Genomic DNA, 16,293 nt, shown 5'->3' on the forward strand with positions numbered 1-16,293 from the left:
AGTACTTTGAGTATTCAGAGAATATGAACTTGCCTATGTTGTACTGGCTTTCGTATTTTGCAGTGAAGATTATGCAGACAGCTCTCCACGTTTAAGAGCTATGACTTCTTGAAACATATTTTCTGTGAACTTCCTAAATCATAATGGGGACGTGTCCACTCCTGAGGGCTAGACGTGTGGAAGGAGCCCTCCCCCTCACCAGCAGCTTTCGTTAGCAGTGCAGACTTCATCGCTATCTTTAATTCAATAGTGGTACACTGGTCAACAGTAAAACTTTAAAAACAATAATTGTTTCTGAAAAAGTTAAAATAGAATTACCATCTGACCCAGTGATTTCACTTCTAAGTATACATATTATCCAAAGTCAATGAAAAACAACTCAAAAGAGATATTTGGACATCCGTGTTCATAGCCGTGTAATTCACAACAGCCCAAAGGTAGAAGCAACTCGAGCGTCCCATCAGTGCATGAAAAAATAAAGGAAATAGAGTCCCTCCCTGCAGTGGGGTATTGCTGAGCCTTGAAAAGAAAGGACATTCTGGCACCTGCTTCAACAGGGATTAACTTTGAGGGCCTTACGCTCAGCGAGATAAGCCAAACCACAAAAAGACAAAGACTGCATGATTCTTCTACCTGTGTGAGGCATCTCAAGGAGTTAGACTCACAGAGAGAGTGGGATGGTGAGTGCCAGGTCCTGGGTAGGAGGGATGGGGAGCGAGAATGTAAGGGGGCGGAGTCTCTGGGAAGAGACAGATGTGGGGACGGCTGCCCAACAGTGCGAAGGTGCTTAGTGTCCCTGAACTGGACACTTAGAAACGGCTAAGATGGTCATGTTATGTTACACATTTTTTACCGCACGCACACACCTGCTCTTGGTCAAGGCGCTGTCCCAGGTGTCACCTGTACTAGCAGGATGCTTCTATGCCCTTGGGAAATCTGGCAGTGCTTGGAGTAGCCAGTCTCCCATCCAAATAGAGGCTGTTGACCCAGGGAACTCTCCACCTGGCCCAGCAGCTGAGGGGTCATGTTTGTGAGGTCAGTTCCTGTGCTCATCACCTCTGGGCACTAGGGAGCTTCGGAGGGAGCAGGCGCAGCAGCAGCAAGCTCTGGGGTCCCGGCAGGGTCGCCAGCTCTGAAGTCCAGTTGTCTGGGCTCAGTCTGTGCAGTGGCTGTGTGGCAGGAAGCGTCAGGTAGCGTCATCCCAGTGAACCAAAGAGGGACCCCCACCAGCAGAGACGTCCTCTGGTCCTCTGACACACCAAAGCCTTGCTTCAACACTGAGCCCTGCTCCCAGCCTGGACGCCCCACAACCCTCCCAGAAATAGGCCATCCCGAGCAGAGGGGCGTCATCCAAGGCAAAGCCGCCCACTGGCAGGGGTCCAGAGGACAGAGGGTAATAGCTCAGTCTTGGTAATAAGCAGCTGCAGCCACAGTGAATAGAGCCACTATCTTCACATGTTCTTAGTAGGTCAAGAGCTATTGAATGAACATTGGCCTTTTCAGTCGTCATCGGGCAGTGATCATACTCAGTGATAACATCACTTAAGTAGAAAGGAGAGAATATTTTTGCACTTAAGTAATTCTTGCGAGATGGAATTACCAGGCTGTTGTTGAGAAGCACTTTATCTTGGATTTTTATGAGAGAAAATGAAAACTCTTCTGAGCAAGCTCGGTAGCTAGACGGCAGCCAGCGGTTTCTAATGCTGCTGGCGCGGCGTGCCTGGGCGGCGAGAGGATGGCAGGGTGTTGTCTGTAACTTGTTGCCGTGGCAGGTACACAGTGCTCTCACGTGAATACCCAGGCGAGGAGACTGTTTTGGGGGTAAGGATTACTCATTCAGCAGAGTGTGCCAGAAGTACAAGGGGCTGTGCCCAGCACCCCGGGTTGCACGGAGGTGAGTCACTGCTCTCCCGCGCTGTCCCCTTGAGAACACAAGCAGTTCACTGGGACCCTTGTGTTTCCTGCCTCTAGAGCCAGGCTGGCCTGCCCTCGGGTGCTCGTTCTGCCACTTGTCTATCACCCTGGGAAGCTCCCTGACCTCTCTAAGCCTCAGTGTAGACATCTGTCAAATGGGGATAATACCACGTACCGGGTGGACAACCCTGACCATTAGTAAGATGATAAATATAAACTTCGGAGCACATAGTAAGTGCTTAGGACATGGTAGTTATTTTTATTCATTTTTAGTTAGTTATACTAACTAACATAAAAATGGTCATAATTAATGATTAGAGGTTTGAGTCATGTGTATAGAAATATAAGCGGTTCTGGGGCACCTGGCAGCTCAGTCTGTAGTGCATTCCCCTGACCTCAGGGGAAAAAAAGTATAGCAGCTCGAACTAGGATCACTGGAGAAGGTGTTTGCTTGGAGTGTGCAGAGTGGCTGGAAAGACCCGTGTTAGCAGGAATGGCCTGAGCCGGGCAGAGAAGGCCGCAGTGCTCCGCAGGGCGTGGAGACTGGAGACGGAGGTTGGCGTCTGCTGGGAGAGATCAGTTGGAAGCATGAAGAGCAGAGACAGACCTCTGGAGCCTCGACTGTAGCTGAGGTGACGGACAACGTTGCTCCGTCTTAATCTTTCTCAAGAGTCACCAGTTTCTTTGATCCTGTGGCCTGACCCAAAGCAAGAGATGGTATTTTTTTGGCAAGGGGGCATTCTTGATGTCGGGGTTCCTTCATGATAATCAGCTGATAAAGCAGGGAGGGAATTTCTGAGAGGAATTAGCAGTGGCCACGTGAGAATGGGAAAGAAGTCTGTTTGGGATTCTCGATGCGTGGCATATTCCGCTGTGGGGTTTGCTTTATTCCGTCTCTCATCAAGAGTCTGTAACACTTGGAGTCGTGGGCACTTAGAGCTGAAGGCACCTTGGCGGATGCCCGTCAAGAGTCCTGAGGAAGGGAGGGCTCTAGCTTGTCTGTGCCAGGCCTTGTGCTGGGCCTGGGAATGGCCTGGGAATGTCCCTTCGCTGAGAGCCCTGTGAGACGGTGGCAGTAGCTTCATTTTACAATTGGAAAACAGCCTGAGAGAGATGAGGGCCTTCACTGAAGGGTGGAACCCAGGTCTGTCTGGCTTCCGCGCCATGCTCTCTGTTCCTTATTGGTTGGGTTAATCGACTTGCCTGAGGTCACGTAATTACCAGTGGCGAAGTGGAGATTTTAATCGATGGCTTCATTTTATTCTGTGTGTTTTTATACCAGGTGGTTTAATGCTTGTATATATTTTTTCAACCGGTGGGGAGCCTCTGTTGTAGAATTGTTCTTTTGTACAGAAGATGCCTAAATAAAGGGTATGTCTTATTTATAAATATATTTATTAAGTAAGTTCACGCACCAGGAAACCTTCTAGGTGCTGGTCATACGAAGATGAATGACATGTCCCTGCCCCCCTAGAGCTCATGTAGAAGAGAGGATGTGGAGTTACAGGGGAATGGAGATGCATGTGGACAGTGTCCCTGACCCGGGGGTGGGGGTGCTAATGTTACAGGATGACCTACCACAATGAGGCTTGACAGTGAGGGGATGGCCACCTGCGTGGAGAGGGTGTCCCTGGGCCCTGCTGGTAGTCTCTCCTTTCACATGTCTGGCTGTGGCCCTGGGCCCTGAGGCCCTGGTTCTCGGTGAAAATAGATCCAGGCTTGATGATGGGCTGGATGTGGGAATCTAGAGACAGCACACCCAAGAATGAGGTCTTTGGTTTTGATCTCATCTACTGGGAAAACAGGGATGGCTTTTCCTGAGATGGAGCAGGTTGTCCAAGTTACGTATCAGGCCTATTAGATTTGAGGTGCTTCTTAAGGCATCCAGGGGAGGGCATTAATTCAACAGCTGGGAGAAAGAGTCTGGGGCTCAGGGGAGGGGAGGCTTTGAGCCTGAAAAATGTGTTGGAGATTATTTTTATTTTTTATTTTTGAAATTTTAAAAAATATTTTATTTATCTGACAGAGATCTCAAGTAGGCAGAGAGGCAGGCAAAGAGAGAAGGGGAAGCAGGCTCCCCGCCGAGCAGCAAGCCCAATTCGGGGCTCGATCCCAGGACCCCGGGATCATGACCTGAGCCGAAGGCAGAGGCTTTAACCCACTGAGCCACCCAGGCGCCCCAGGAGATGATTTTTAAAGCCATGGGGTGGATAGGGTGACCTAGAAATGAGTGTCCGACGAGAACCAAGATAGAGCCCTGGGCTGTGCCGGCACTTACAGCTCAGGGAGAGGAGGAAGATCGACCAGCACAGTGAGATAGGAGGAGACTTGGAGACAGGTGGAGAGATAAGGAAGGGCCCCTTGGCTGTGCTGGTGAGACGCAGTGGAAGGGCACCGTGGGAGCGGCTGCCACCGAGTGTGGGGGGTGGGGGCGTGGTCTTGAGAGAGTGGCCCTGCAGGAGGTGAGCCAGCCAGAGCAGAGCTCATCTGGGAAGGGAGGAGGGAAATGGGGTGGTAGTGCGAGAGGCAGGTGGAGGCAGAGGGAGGCTTGTTTGGTTCTTGGTTCAACTGATCTGAGGGGTGTTTGGGCACCAGGTGAATAATCCGTAGGAGCAGAAGAGAGTGTGGGTGTTGGCACGCGGGGGCTTGCCAGTGGAGGAAGCAGCCCGGGGCGGGCAGGGGGATCACCACCAGACAGGTGCTCAGGGCTTTCACTTTGACGTGGATGTTTTCGTTCATTGGGGGGAGCTGAGGTTGTGGCTGTTTATGCCCGTCTTGCGTCCTTTCATTCAGATTTTTGTTTATAAATCATAAATCCCCCCCCCCCAAGTCATCCTGTTAAGCCTATAAATGGCTCTAATTTTCCAGTGATTAAACTATTGACTTGTGGAGTTTTTATAATTTGATGAAATTTATTTATTGTTCTCAGTGCCCTGCAGAAAGCTGGCTAGAGCCCTCATCTCGGTTTGGGTTGGAAGTCAAGAGGACACGTGGAAGGGTCCCTGTGAAGGTCTTTGGGTGACTCAGTGCAGGAGGCCATTCCCTGTCCCTGCTCCCTCAGAGTTCTTGGTACAGCGCTTTGCTGCCATCTAGTGTCCTACATGTTTCTTTTCTAGTCTTTTTGGGAGGTTTGTGGGAGGATCTGAGAAATTTTTAAGACTTGGATAAAGGTAAATGTATTTTAATTCAGAATACATTGCTGTTCTTCATGGTTCTTTTTTCCCCCCTTTAAATAAGGGCCCAAATAATCCCTCTCTACTCATTAAGTTCCACTGAAACCTAAGTAAACCAGATATCTCAATACAGTTTTGTCTGTTTTGGACAGAATGAATCAATTTTCAGCATTTACTTAATATAAATATTTTTTACTGTAATTAAAGGTTATATGATGATTTTTTAAAAAAATTTTATTTATTTATATGACATAGAGATCACAAGTAGGCAGAGAGGCAGGCAGAGAGAATGGAGGAAGCAGACTCCCTGCTGAGCGGAGATCCCAGGGCTCGATCCCAGGACCCTGAGATCATGACTTGAGCTGAAGGCAGAGGCTTAACCCAATGGGTCACCCAGGCACCCCTGATTTTTTTTTTTTTTTAATAGTGGTACCAGTGACACTTGGATGGCTCACTCCTTTAAGCATGCGACTCTTGATTTTAGTTCAAATCATGATCTCAGGGTCATGAGATTGAGCCCCACGTCAGGCTCTGCACTTAGTGTGGAGTCTGCTTGAGATTCTCTCTCTCTCTTTCTGTCTCCCTCTGCCCCTCCCACTCCTTCTTTTTCTCAAATAAATAAAACCTTAAAAAAAAAAAAAAAGATTTAAACACTGGTGCCAGGAGAGCTCTGAGGATCTCTCTAGATGATAGAACTAACCCTGGGTCCTGCACAGACTGCCGCCGATCCCATCCAGGAGAAACAGTGACCAGGCTCCTCCTCACTCATTGATGTTAGCTCCTTACCCAGGTTAGGGGTATTTGCCTGGCTTGTGCTAACTGCTAAGTTCACCTCCAGCACGGGTGTGGGGAGAGCTAGAAACATTAGGAGCATGAACTTTCCTAAGCAACATCCCCTTTGCTTGTTATTTTGCCTTCTGGTGAAATTTGGAGAGTGAATTGTCGTGGAGATAAGACCTCTTAACACAGCGAGTGGTAATGAGTATACAGTTGTCCCATGAACAACAGGGGTTTGAACCGCACAGGTCCATTTAGATGCTGATTTTTCCTGATACGTGCAGGGCAGTGCCATAAGTGTACTTTTTCTTCCTTATGATTTTTTAAACATTTTATTTTTTCTGTCTTACCTTATTCTAAAAATATAGTATATACATAACATACAAAATGTGTGTTAAGTGGCCCTTCATATTATACAGTAAGACTTCTGGTCAAAAACAGGCTGTTATTTGTTCCATTTTTGTAGAGTCTAGAGTTATATGTGAATGTTTCACCGCTCGGGCCTCGGTGCCCCTAACCCCTGCCTGGTCCAAGGGTAAACTGTACTTAAGATAACCTTGAAAAATACCTACACCCACTCTGCCATTCTGCCTTCATGGCCAAAGTCACTTGTGAAGTGTTCAGTGTTTGCCAGAAGCTTCTGTTTGCTTTGAGAATTGGCCAGACACAGTGCAACATAATGCTACTTTTGTGTGAGGTGATTTTTTTTTTCCTTAGATGGATATTGCAGGAGAGGGGTTAGACAAATGGGATTTAAGTTGCCATTTCATTGGTAATGTAAATAAACTTAAAACTATTTATTTTCATATTTAGTTTCTGCATGGGCCACCTTTTGAAAATCCCATTAGCCCATAGGCCTGGAGCTTTTTGCTGGTGTTTGTCTGGGTTAATGTAATGGGAGAATCGTCTTTATTCCACCATTGCCACCGCTGGGTAGAGGCTAGCCTGGGGGGTGTGGTGCGGGATAGAGGCAGGCAGGGATACCGTGTTTGTAAAAGTCAGGAAAGGGTCTCTTTCTGCTCTGGAGCAGCTTGCAATTCCAGCATCATGTCTGGGAGGAAATAAGAGGTCAGAGACATGGGTTCTGAGGGTCCGAAATCCCTACCCCAAGCCCCCCCCACCCCCAACTGCCCCACCTAAATTCCATTAACTTTTGGAGAATCCAACAAATCCATAGGGTTGGCATAAGTTATTTTACATTCATTCTTATAAATTGATTCGATTTGCATCCCTAAGTAGGATCTTGACAGGTTGGTAAAACCAAGAAGTAGGAGCGCAGCCCCCCTGTTTATTGGCTGTGGCTTTGTGCACAGCTCTTTGCCTCCACCTGGGCCTCATTTTCACATCCAGGAAGTGTTTTCAAATTGCAAGAATTATTTGAGGCAGTGAGTGTAGAAGCTCCTAGCACGGTGCTTGGCACACTGCTCAAAAGTTCCGATGGCAGTGATTGCTAATCTCAGCATTGTCATTCACATAAAAATCCTTGAAACTGGGAATGAAAGATTCCTGGAGTGACCTGGAATTTATGTTATTATGTGCTTAGCATTAAAAGTCGGCAGATGTTTGTAACCAAATATTTGTGCTTTAAGATTTTTACTCCAGGAATTTGACAAATTGGCTGTTTTTCCTCACAGTGGTAGGAAGTGTATTCTGCTCCTTAGTTGGTTCCCCCCCACAGGTATCTTTCCTTGACTCAGGTGTAACGCACACTGAAAGCTATTGAGTTGCTTTCTAAATTGTATTAGCCGTTTATGTAACACTTAATTTGGAATTGAGTCTAATCAATAAATACTTACACATGTGATAAGGAGAACATGGAAGACTTTATTTCCTTAAATGTGTATTTCCCCAAAACACACATTCCTAGATTAAAGTCTCTTCAGAGAGGCAGAGTAACATGGGGAAGTCTGGCAGGAGCTCCTGGAGAGCTCGGCATTTCAGTGTTTGCAGGTCAAGTGTCCAGGTGTGAATTTGTTCATTTTCCTGCCCGTGCTGCCTCCCTTTGAATAGGCTTCGTAACTTTATGAATTTTTTTGGAGGGCCTGGAATGTTCTTTTTCAGAGTGGCTGGGCAGCACAGGGCCCTGGGGAGGGGGAGGCTGGCAGAGACTTGGCCAGCACTCAGCATGCTTTCTCCCCTTCCTCTCCCATCCAGTTTTCTTTGGTTCTTTCCCTCTCTGTTGCTCACAGGTGCTTTGATGATAGCCTTTGTGACGTAATGTTCCCCGACCGTGTATCTCCTAGAAATCCGTAAAGGCAGCGCGCACGGCAGCATATCATCTCGGTTACCTGGAAACGTCTCTACGTCTGCACTTAGTTTATATTGTGCATCATTAAAAAATTACCTTATTTTGACTTTTTGTTTTACATGTGGTCATATAAACTAATATTTAGTTTCTTTAAAGATTAACCAATATTTAACTAAGTATGATCCTGAAAGACAATAGTGTTTTCTGTACTTTAAAGTTTTTGGGTGGAATTACTCTTTGTAATTTGGGACTTGTTCGAATTAGATTCTTTATCAAGGTCAAATCTAAGTGATTTCTGGTAAATAATCTTAGTAGTTAACATTAGCTAAGGCACCTGTTGAGTTGCCAGTGCGTTCACCTCGGCCCCTTTGGAAGCTGACCTGGACTCCCTTTTGCAGGGGGACCTGAAAGCTTACCTGCGCAACGAGCAAGAGCACGTGAGGGGGGACTCGCAGACCATGCTGCTGCAGCGGATGGCCTGCGAGATCGCCGCGGGCCTGGCCGCCATGCACAAGCTACACTTCCTGCACAGGTGGGTCCGGCCGGCGGTGCAGTTGGGTCTGTCTGGCAGCGCTGGTTGTCAAGGTTCTGCAGAGGACTTCAGAGGGTGAACAAGTAGAAGCTGTCCTGTCCGTCCCGGTATTGGCATGAGGGCAGAGTTGGGCTGGGTTAAACCTAAACTGGGGAACGGAATGTCTTCATACAGCCTGAGGTCTAGAAGCCATTTCCGGAATTTCAGAGAACATGAAACCATTGGCTCAGAGCTGAGAGCAGACGGTGCCAGTCGCCGTGCTGACATCTCCCTGTGCGTCCCGTTTGTGTCAGCTTCAGGCTGTGGTTCTGACTTCGAGGTTCCTGGGTGAGGAAGAGAGGATCTGATAGGCTGGCATCATCTTTTTGTGGAGGGTCAGGGCTCGGAGAGGCCTGCTTCTCCTCCCCCGGCCTGCCCCGTCCCCGGGCCACTTGTAGGTGATATGGCGTTGTGTGTGAGCAGAACGCCCGTCAGTGTAACACATTTGTGTAGAAACCTTTCTGGTCAGATTTGAATAGCTACAGCTCTTTGGAGCACGTTATATTTTGCTCAGGCCATTGATGTAATTTTCGTAATTAAAACAACAAAGGGTTTGAGTCCTGTCTGAGGTAATGGCTCTGTGAACCCAGAAGGAGATTTCTGCTGACTCTCCTCTAGCCTTCTGTGCTCTGATTTATGTTTAAAATATGTTTGAAATTATTTCCCAGGTCTCCAGGGAAACCAGCTTCTCTTTAGTTGACTTTAACTAAATAAATTAACTCTTAGTGATCCAAAGAGCTGAAAAGGGGCACCTGTTGTGTGTGTGTGTGTGTGTGTGTATGTGTGTGTTGACTTTAAGGGTTATAAAGTATTCTTTTTTTTTTTTAAGAGTATTCTATTTTTTAAAAGATTGCACAGGAATATATTTATAACGTGACTCCTTCTTTTTAAAATAAGAAAACACCTGCTTGTATTTGTAGAGGTGTGAGTGTGTATACCTGTGTGTGTGCACGCGCGTGTATGTGAGAGCAGACATGGAAAAGTACTCTATCAAATTGTCAACGTTGTTTCCAGGTAGGGAAGAAAGAAAATATTAACATTTTTCCATACATCTGTATCTCTCTTGACATGCATAGTGAGCAGGTCATTCTGATTAAGGGCTTTATAAAATACCCCAAAGATTACGGATTTCTTCAAGCACGAGGCAGAATCCCTTACACGAAACTTCAAAATGTAAATATCTGTTTGCTTTATAATGGAGAAATCTTGGATTTCACTTTTTAATCTCTTTTAACAGGTTAATGCCCAGCATATTTGTATTCCTCTTTTGTAAGACATGGTGGATTAGTCTCTAAAAGGTAGTTTAGGAGTTTTAGATCTTGGAGGCTGGGACATTTAGAGAGAGTGTCATGTCAGACATCAGCATGAAGGCCTCAGAGGCAGCTAGAAATTGCACTTAAGGTTCAGGTGTGTTCCTCCTACTGTATTTTAAAAATTGGCAAAGACATCAGAGTAAATGTTCTTTTCCTGTGAGTTTCTATAGGTCAAAGTTCTATTTAATTTAGAATTTTGTGTGCTTTAGAACATATAAAGATGATAAATTAAATCACATGATTTGGATGTTATCCAGGTACAAAAACTCCAGGTAAAGAATATTCTTTAAACAATTGGCAACTGTCCCCTTTCCTCCCTCTCTCTCTTTTTAAAAATTTTATTTTATTTGTTGGAGAGAGTGTGTGTGCACAAGCAGCGGAGTGGCAGGAAGAGGGAGAAGCAGGCTGTCCACTGAGCATGAGCAGGGAGCCCAATGTGGGGCTCAATCCCAGGACCCTGGGATCATGACCTGAGCGGAAGGCAGGTGCTTAACCGACTGAGCCACCCAGGTGTCCCTCTCTCTCATTCTTTTTCTCTCTTAAGTAGCTATATTTTATGTAAAATTCCCACTTGGGGCAAAATTTGTGCTTTAAATTATTTTTTTAATGATAACAAACCATATAGCATATTTTTAAATCAGAATTCAGAGTATTTATTGGCTGACTCAAAGTCAGGCTTTTGGTGTTGGTTGAACATAGAATAATAGCCCACACGTCCAACTAAAAGCTGTTCGTTGTTTTAGAAACTGATCTAGTAAAGCACCCCCAGTTAAATTGTATTTTTGCTTATTATTTAAGAGGAGACGTATGCCTGGGTCTTGGGTAGCCTGCATCTCCGAAGTTTACATGTGACATCCGTGAAGGCCATGTAAATAGCAGAAGCTGCCAGTATGCTACGTTCCACAGCATTCTGCCTTTCTGGCCTAGAGCCTGGGACTTGCCGTCCCTTGCCTGTCAGCCTTCCTTAGCATTTGCAGTGAGATACCACAGGTCACCACAGTGAGCTAAGTACACAGAGGTTCTGGCTGGTGGTGTGGGCCTTGTGGTGGCTCAGGTAGCCGAAGACCTGTGTGGTCATGGCCTTGAGGAGTACACAGGTCACCACTGTTCACGAGAGAGCCTCTTTAGGATTTTCCTGGTTTTAAAGTTCAGGTAATTTTCTGCTGAGAAGCCCTGAAGTTCTCTGGCTCTCAGTGCGGCCACCCAGTGTTGCAGGAGCATGATACATGAACACTAGGGTTAGGTGCATTTTACATGATTTTTTCCTTAATCTGTACTGTGTGTTGTAGCCACAGTGGTAGAGATGTGGAAAACTGGTTCCTAATCGGCTTGTGCTGCACCTCTAGCTGAGTGTTTCTTTCAGCTGGTGGAATATTAGGGTATTTCATTAATTTGTGTGCCTGCAAAGTCTTCAGCTTGTATCTTTCTAAACTCCTTCTCATATTTCCTCTCTTAAAGATTAGTCTTCAAGGGGAAAATGTTTATATGGCAATAACTATGGTTGCTTTAATTCTTCTGATTATTTTATTTTTGAAAATCTAATTGGCTTTATTAAATGATCCAAGAATTGGGCAGCACCCCATCTGCCAAGTTGAGGGGAGCTCTCCCTGACTGATCAGTTTATATCAAAGCCACAGGTAGTATGTGGCACACAGTGGTATTAAATGAAAAGAAAAAGTACCATCATCTTGCTCCCATGAGGAAAATCCAAAGACGTTCCTTACACAGGCTGCGGAATCTGGCTTGAGCTGAAAGTCTGCAGGCATTCGGCCCGTGTGTGTGAAATGAAAGAATGAGGGTCCCAGACGTGGGGCCTCACCTGCTCTAGTCTCGTCTTCTTCACTCAGGAGATCTTGGTCATAGAGCAGAGCTGGTATTCAAAACCAGAGCCATGTACTCCGGGGCCCGTGCTCTTATCCCGTAAGCTACCCTAAACAATCACTGGTGACTCTTTACTACTGGTGACATGATACTGTATACTGGGAAAAAAGCAAGATACTAGTTTCTTTAAAAAACAGAATTAATGAGATGGGGTGCCTGGGTGGCTCAGTTGGTTGAGCAACAGCCTTCGGCTCAGGTCATGATCTTGGAGTCCTGGGATCAAGTCCCGCATCGGGCTCCCAACTCCATGGGGAGTCTGCTTCTCTCTCTGACCTTCTCAGCTGTTGTGCTCTCTCTCACTCACTCTCTCTCAAATAAATAACATTAAAAAAATTTTTTTTAATTAATGAGAGAATTATTGTAGTTTGATTATAGATATACTAAAGTGTACCTGAAAATAGGGCAAAAAACCCCATTCCGTTTTCACCAGTGCTACAAAAATTATTTGTTATAATTATAAATTATTTAGGAATAAATAATGTGAGAAAGATATAGGACTATGTGAAGGAAGCTATGCAGTCTTACTGCAGGACATAAAACGGGAACAAATGGAAATGTGTGCCCCATTTTATGGTGGGAAGACAGCACAAAAATGTCAGTTAACTGAAAAAAAATTTTTTTTAAGATTTTATTTGAGAGCGAGAGTGAGCCAGAGAGAGAGTGCACAAGCTGGGGGAGTGGGAGAGGGAGAGAAGCAGGCTCCCCACTGAGCAGGGAGCCTGATGCAGGCTCGATCCCAGGACCCTGGGATCTTGACCTGAGCTGAAGGCAGCCACTTAACTGACTGAGACACCCAGGCGCCCATGTTAACTCAAAATTAATACATGAACTTCATAAGTAATCCTAATAAGAGACCTTAGAGGATTTGGGGGGTGGTAAAAATTATCTTTAGCTTCACATGAAAAATAGTGTCTAGAAGAGTCAGTAGAGGATGAAAAAGAAGTGAATCGTTGAGGCAGCAAAGCAGGCTTGCTTTGCGAGCTGTTAGAGCTCCCAGCAAACCACTGGGATAGAGACTGGTTTGGTTTTGATGGAGAAACAGACTAGTGGAGAGCAGACAGTACATAGAGCAGGGGAGTGTGTGCCCAAAGTGAAACTCAAATCGGGGGGAAGAGAGGGCTTCCCTGTTAAGTGCGGGCGCAGTTCATTACCCATCTGGGGAATTACTGGACCTGTGTACCGTCCTGTACGTGAAAATCAAAATCCAAAAAAAAAAATAGGTGTGATATTGGCAGAATTCTGGAAAGCTGTATGTGTTACCTAGCGATGAGCGAGGCCTCCTAACCAGAAAGACCCTCTTTTCCTTGTAAAATAAAGGGTGGCTGTTACACCTTTTATTGACTGTTCTATAAAAATTAAATATTTTGCATAGCAATAGACACCACAACAAAGTCAGTGGACAACAGACTTGAGAAGGTGTAGCTGCCAACACCAGTTGCAGCCAGCCAAAGGGCGACTTCTCAGGATACGCAACAGGTGCCTATGAATTGGCGAGAGTACGCCCGAGACAGACGGGCCAGTAGATGGAAAGTCGATCCCATTTGGTAGTTAGGGACGGGCAGGTTAAAGGCTTGGAACCTCAGAGCTAAAGGAACCGCTGCGTCTGTGGCTAGTAAGGATATGGGCAAGTTCTGTCCTGAGTTACCAGGACATTACCAGTTTTTGAAGAGCTACGAGGGTGATAACTGTATAATTAAAATTACACATTCCTATTGCTAGACTCACTTCCATAGGACAGAGAGGCCCTGGAACTTAAGGACATGGCATAGAATGATCTGTCATTGCGTCATTTGAGGCGGCGGCAAAATAAACAAACACAACAAAGTAAGCGTTCATGGGGGGCCCGAGAACCAGTTCGTTCCAGGCCATCGGCGCTGTGGAGTACCACACGGCTGTCATAGAGAAAGATGCAGAGCTGTGGGGTGACTGGTTGCCCTGGGGGGTTTTCCAGCCTTGATGTTGTTGGGTGAGAAATAAAGATAGGGAGGTAGGCATAAATAATGTCGCATAAAAGCACATGCTCCTTATTCCCCTTATCTGTATTTTCTTGTGTATACACCGCGTATATGGGAAAATACAGAAAGATTATACCTACCAGTTTCTTAGTACGGGTTAACCCGGAATGGGTGGAGTTGGGGGAGGAAGATAGTTTAAAAGAAAAAGACCATATTTTTTTAATTAAAAAAGAAAGAATGGCGGTACTTGAGGAAGCCTCGGAAGAAGCCTAGGATCCCCGTAACTCGGTTACTGCGGAAGGCCTGCGCGTGTGCACAAGAGGACTGGCTCGAGGCTCCGGCGGGCTGTGCTCTGCCCTTGGGGAGGAACACCCGCTGCTGGCTGAGTGCCTATGTACAGAGCAGGGGGACATGAAAGCAGGGGTCTTCGGGTGGTAGGCCTTTGCCTCGGGACCCTTGCCCTCAACTTAAAATCCTTAGGTGTAAGTAAAGTACTAAATGTTCCAGTTTTCCAGATGACCCTAGGCCTTATGGGAAAATTATTGTTCGGGAATCCCCGGTGGAGTGCTCCCCGTGTTCTGAAGCCAGCTGGTTTATCACTTGTTAACCACACTGGCCTTCCCTGACCCTGATCTGATGTGGCCTTCGAGGCCGGGCTTGGATTCTGGGGGTTGTCTGAGGGGTACTGCCAGCCCCACTGCAGACCTAGTGCATTTTCACTCACCTCCCAGGCGACTCCAGTGCACACCCAGAGTGAGAAGTACCACTCTGTAGAGTGGGCCGTTGATTGGCAGCTCAGCTCCATCCTGGTGGGGCACCTTTTGGACAGGCCTAGAGGATCGCCTGCCTGATGTCAGAGTAACCTCCTTCTTAAGGACTCGGAGGGGCAGAACCAGGCTGTTGAGGGGAGTTTCTCCCCTCTGACCAGTACCCAGCTCTGTGAGCCTCCTGTCAGCCTTATTTTCTCCCAGGGCACACAACGTACACAAGTCAGGAGTCGACCGCAGACAAAGACTCAGAGGGACCCACCTGCAGATTTCTGGGGTGCTGGCCCACTCTCTGAACTTACTCCCTCCCCTGCGGTTCAGCCTCTTTGGCCGGCTCTGTTTCTGCCATCCAGGGAAGCCGTGGCTCTCTGGGCTCCATATCTCTGTGCCGTGGTTTGGATAGTGACCCTAAACAGAAAGCTGGAGGCCATGTGGAGCTCACCTCGGCTATGTAGTTTCTCGTCAAGATGAGAACCTGGGCTTTTCACTGTCCAGAGCCTGAAAACTACTTCCTTATGTATTTCGTCCGGTCTCGTAATCACGTCCAGGGAGGAGATAAGCTGTAACCAGAGGTTGAGACCCATAGAAGCCAGAGTGTCCGGCTCAGTGTCAGCTCCGGCCCAACCCTGGAGAAAACTGAGAACTGAAGGCTTTGTCCCCATTTTATCACCATTTCTCAAAACCCAGGCCAGTAGTGGTGGCCCACATTCTAGCCACAGACGACCTTCTTGGCATCCACCCAGAATTTCACAGCACAGGTGTCCTGTATACACTCAGAGCCTAGCAGGGGCCTGACCTTCGGGAGAAGCTCAGTAAATACAGTCTTGTTCACCTAGCAAGGCCTGACCTGATAGATCGGGGCAAAAGCAGTCAAACCTGCGTCCTTTGTGCCCTATCACCGTCCTCTGGCTTTCATCTTGAACTTGTACCGCTTTGAGCTACGTCCCATCTTCGAGTGATAAGTGGCAGTTTCTTCAAAACCCTTAGTGATTTTTTTTTTTTTTTAACTTCAGAAACTCCCAAGAGCAGGTCGTTCTGGTGAGCAAAGCAGGAATGAGGGGTTCAGGTTGCTAATTCACCTTTCTGTCAGCTTTACCAAGATAAGCCACATTACTTAGTGCTTCTGAACTCGTTTCTTCTATGAGATGGGGATCATTTTATCCTAAAGCGCTGTTGTCTAGAGGACTTAAGATAACGCGTGCCACGCCCTAGAAGAATACTCAGCAGTCAGTTTCAGCGACTTTGCTTCTTGTGTGTGCCTCTGTGTATCAGGAGTTCCGCTTGCTCAGGAAAGCACAAACAACACGAACAGAGGTGCGGGTGATTTTGAAAATGGCTGCAGCCTCTCTGCGCCGTTTCCAGTCCAGCGGTCCTTCAGGGGCCGGGTCAACTCCAGCTCTGGCTGAGCCGAGAACATGTAGTGACGCTTCCTTGGGAGTCAGGATGGGGAGCTCTTTAGGTCTGCGCATCCGCACTTCCCGCAGCGCTCCGCACCGCTCCCGCGGCCGAGGCCGTCGCTGACCGTGGAGGCCACGGCCTTGCTGCCGGCCGAGGGGACAGAGCCAGAGGCTGTCAGATCATGTGGCAGCCTCACCACTAGACCTGTTTTTCAACTTGAAGGAAGAATATACTGGGTATGTTTGTGTTTCCTGACCAAAAGCAGCCATTGACGTCAAGAATTACCTGTGTTGTTA

The 16,293-nt window shown here is 46.9% G+C and overlaps 1 protein-coding gene across 2 annotated transcripts in view; it reads left to right on the top strand.

Moving 5' to 3' along the window:
• The window catches only part of LMTK2 (lemur tyrosine kinase 2), an 82,995-nt gene that overhangs the window by 43,304 nt on the left and 23,398 nt on the right, over window positions 1-16,293 (top strand). For both annotated transcript variants that reach the window (XM_059155027.1, XM_059155028.1), the window contains exon 7: window positions 8,511-8,644. In XM_059155027.1, the coding sequence (XP_059011010.1) occupies window positions 8,511-8,644 (134 nt within the window). The remainder of the gene's footprint in view (window positions 1-8,510; window positions 8,645-16,293) is intronic.

The sequence above is a fragment of the Mustela lutreola genome, chromosome 17 (genome assembly GCF_030435805.1).
Source record: "Mustela lutreola isolate mMusLut2 chromosome 17, mMusLut2.pri, whole genome shotgun sequence".
Classification (NCBI taxonomy): domain Eukaryota; kingdom Metazoa; phylum Chordata; class Mammalia; order Carnivora; family Mustelidae; genus Mustela; species Mustela lutreola.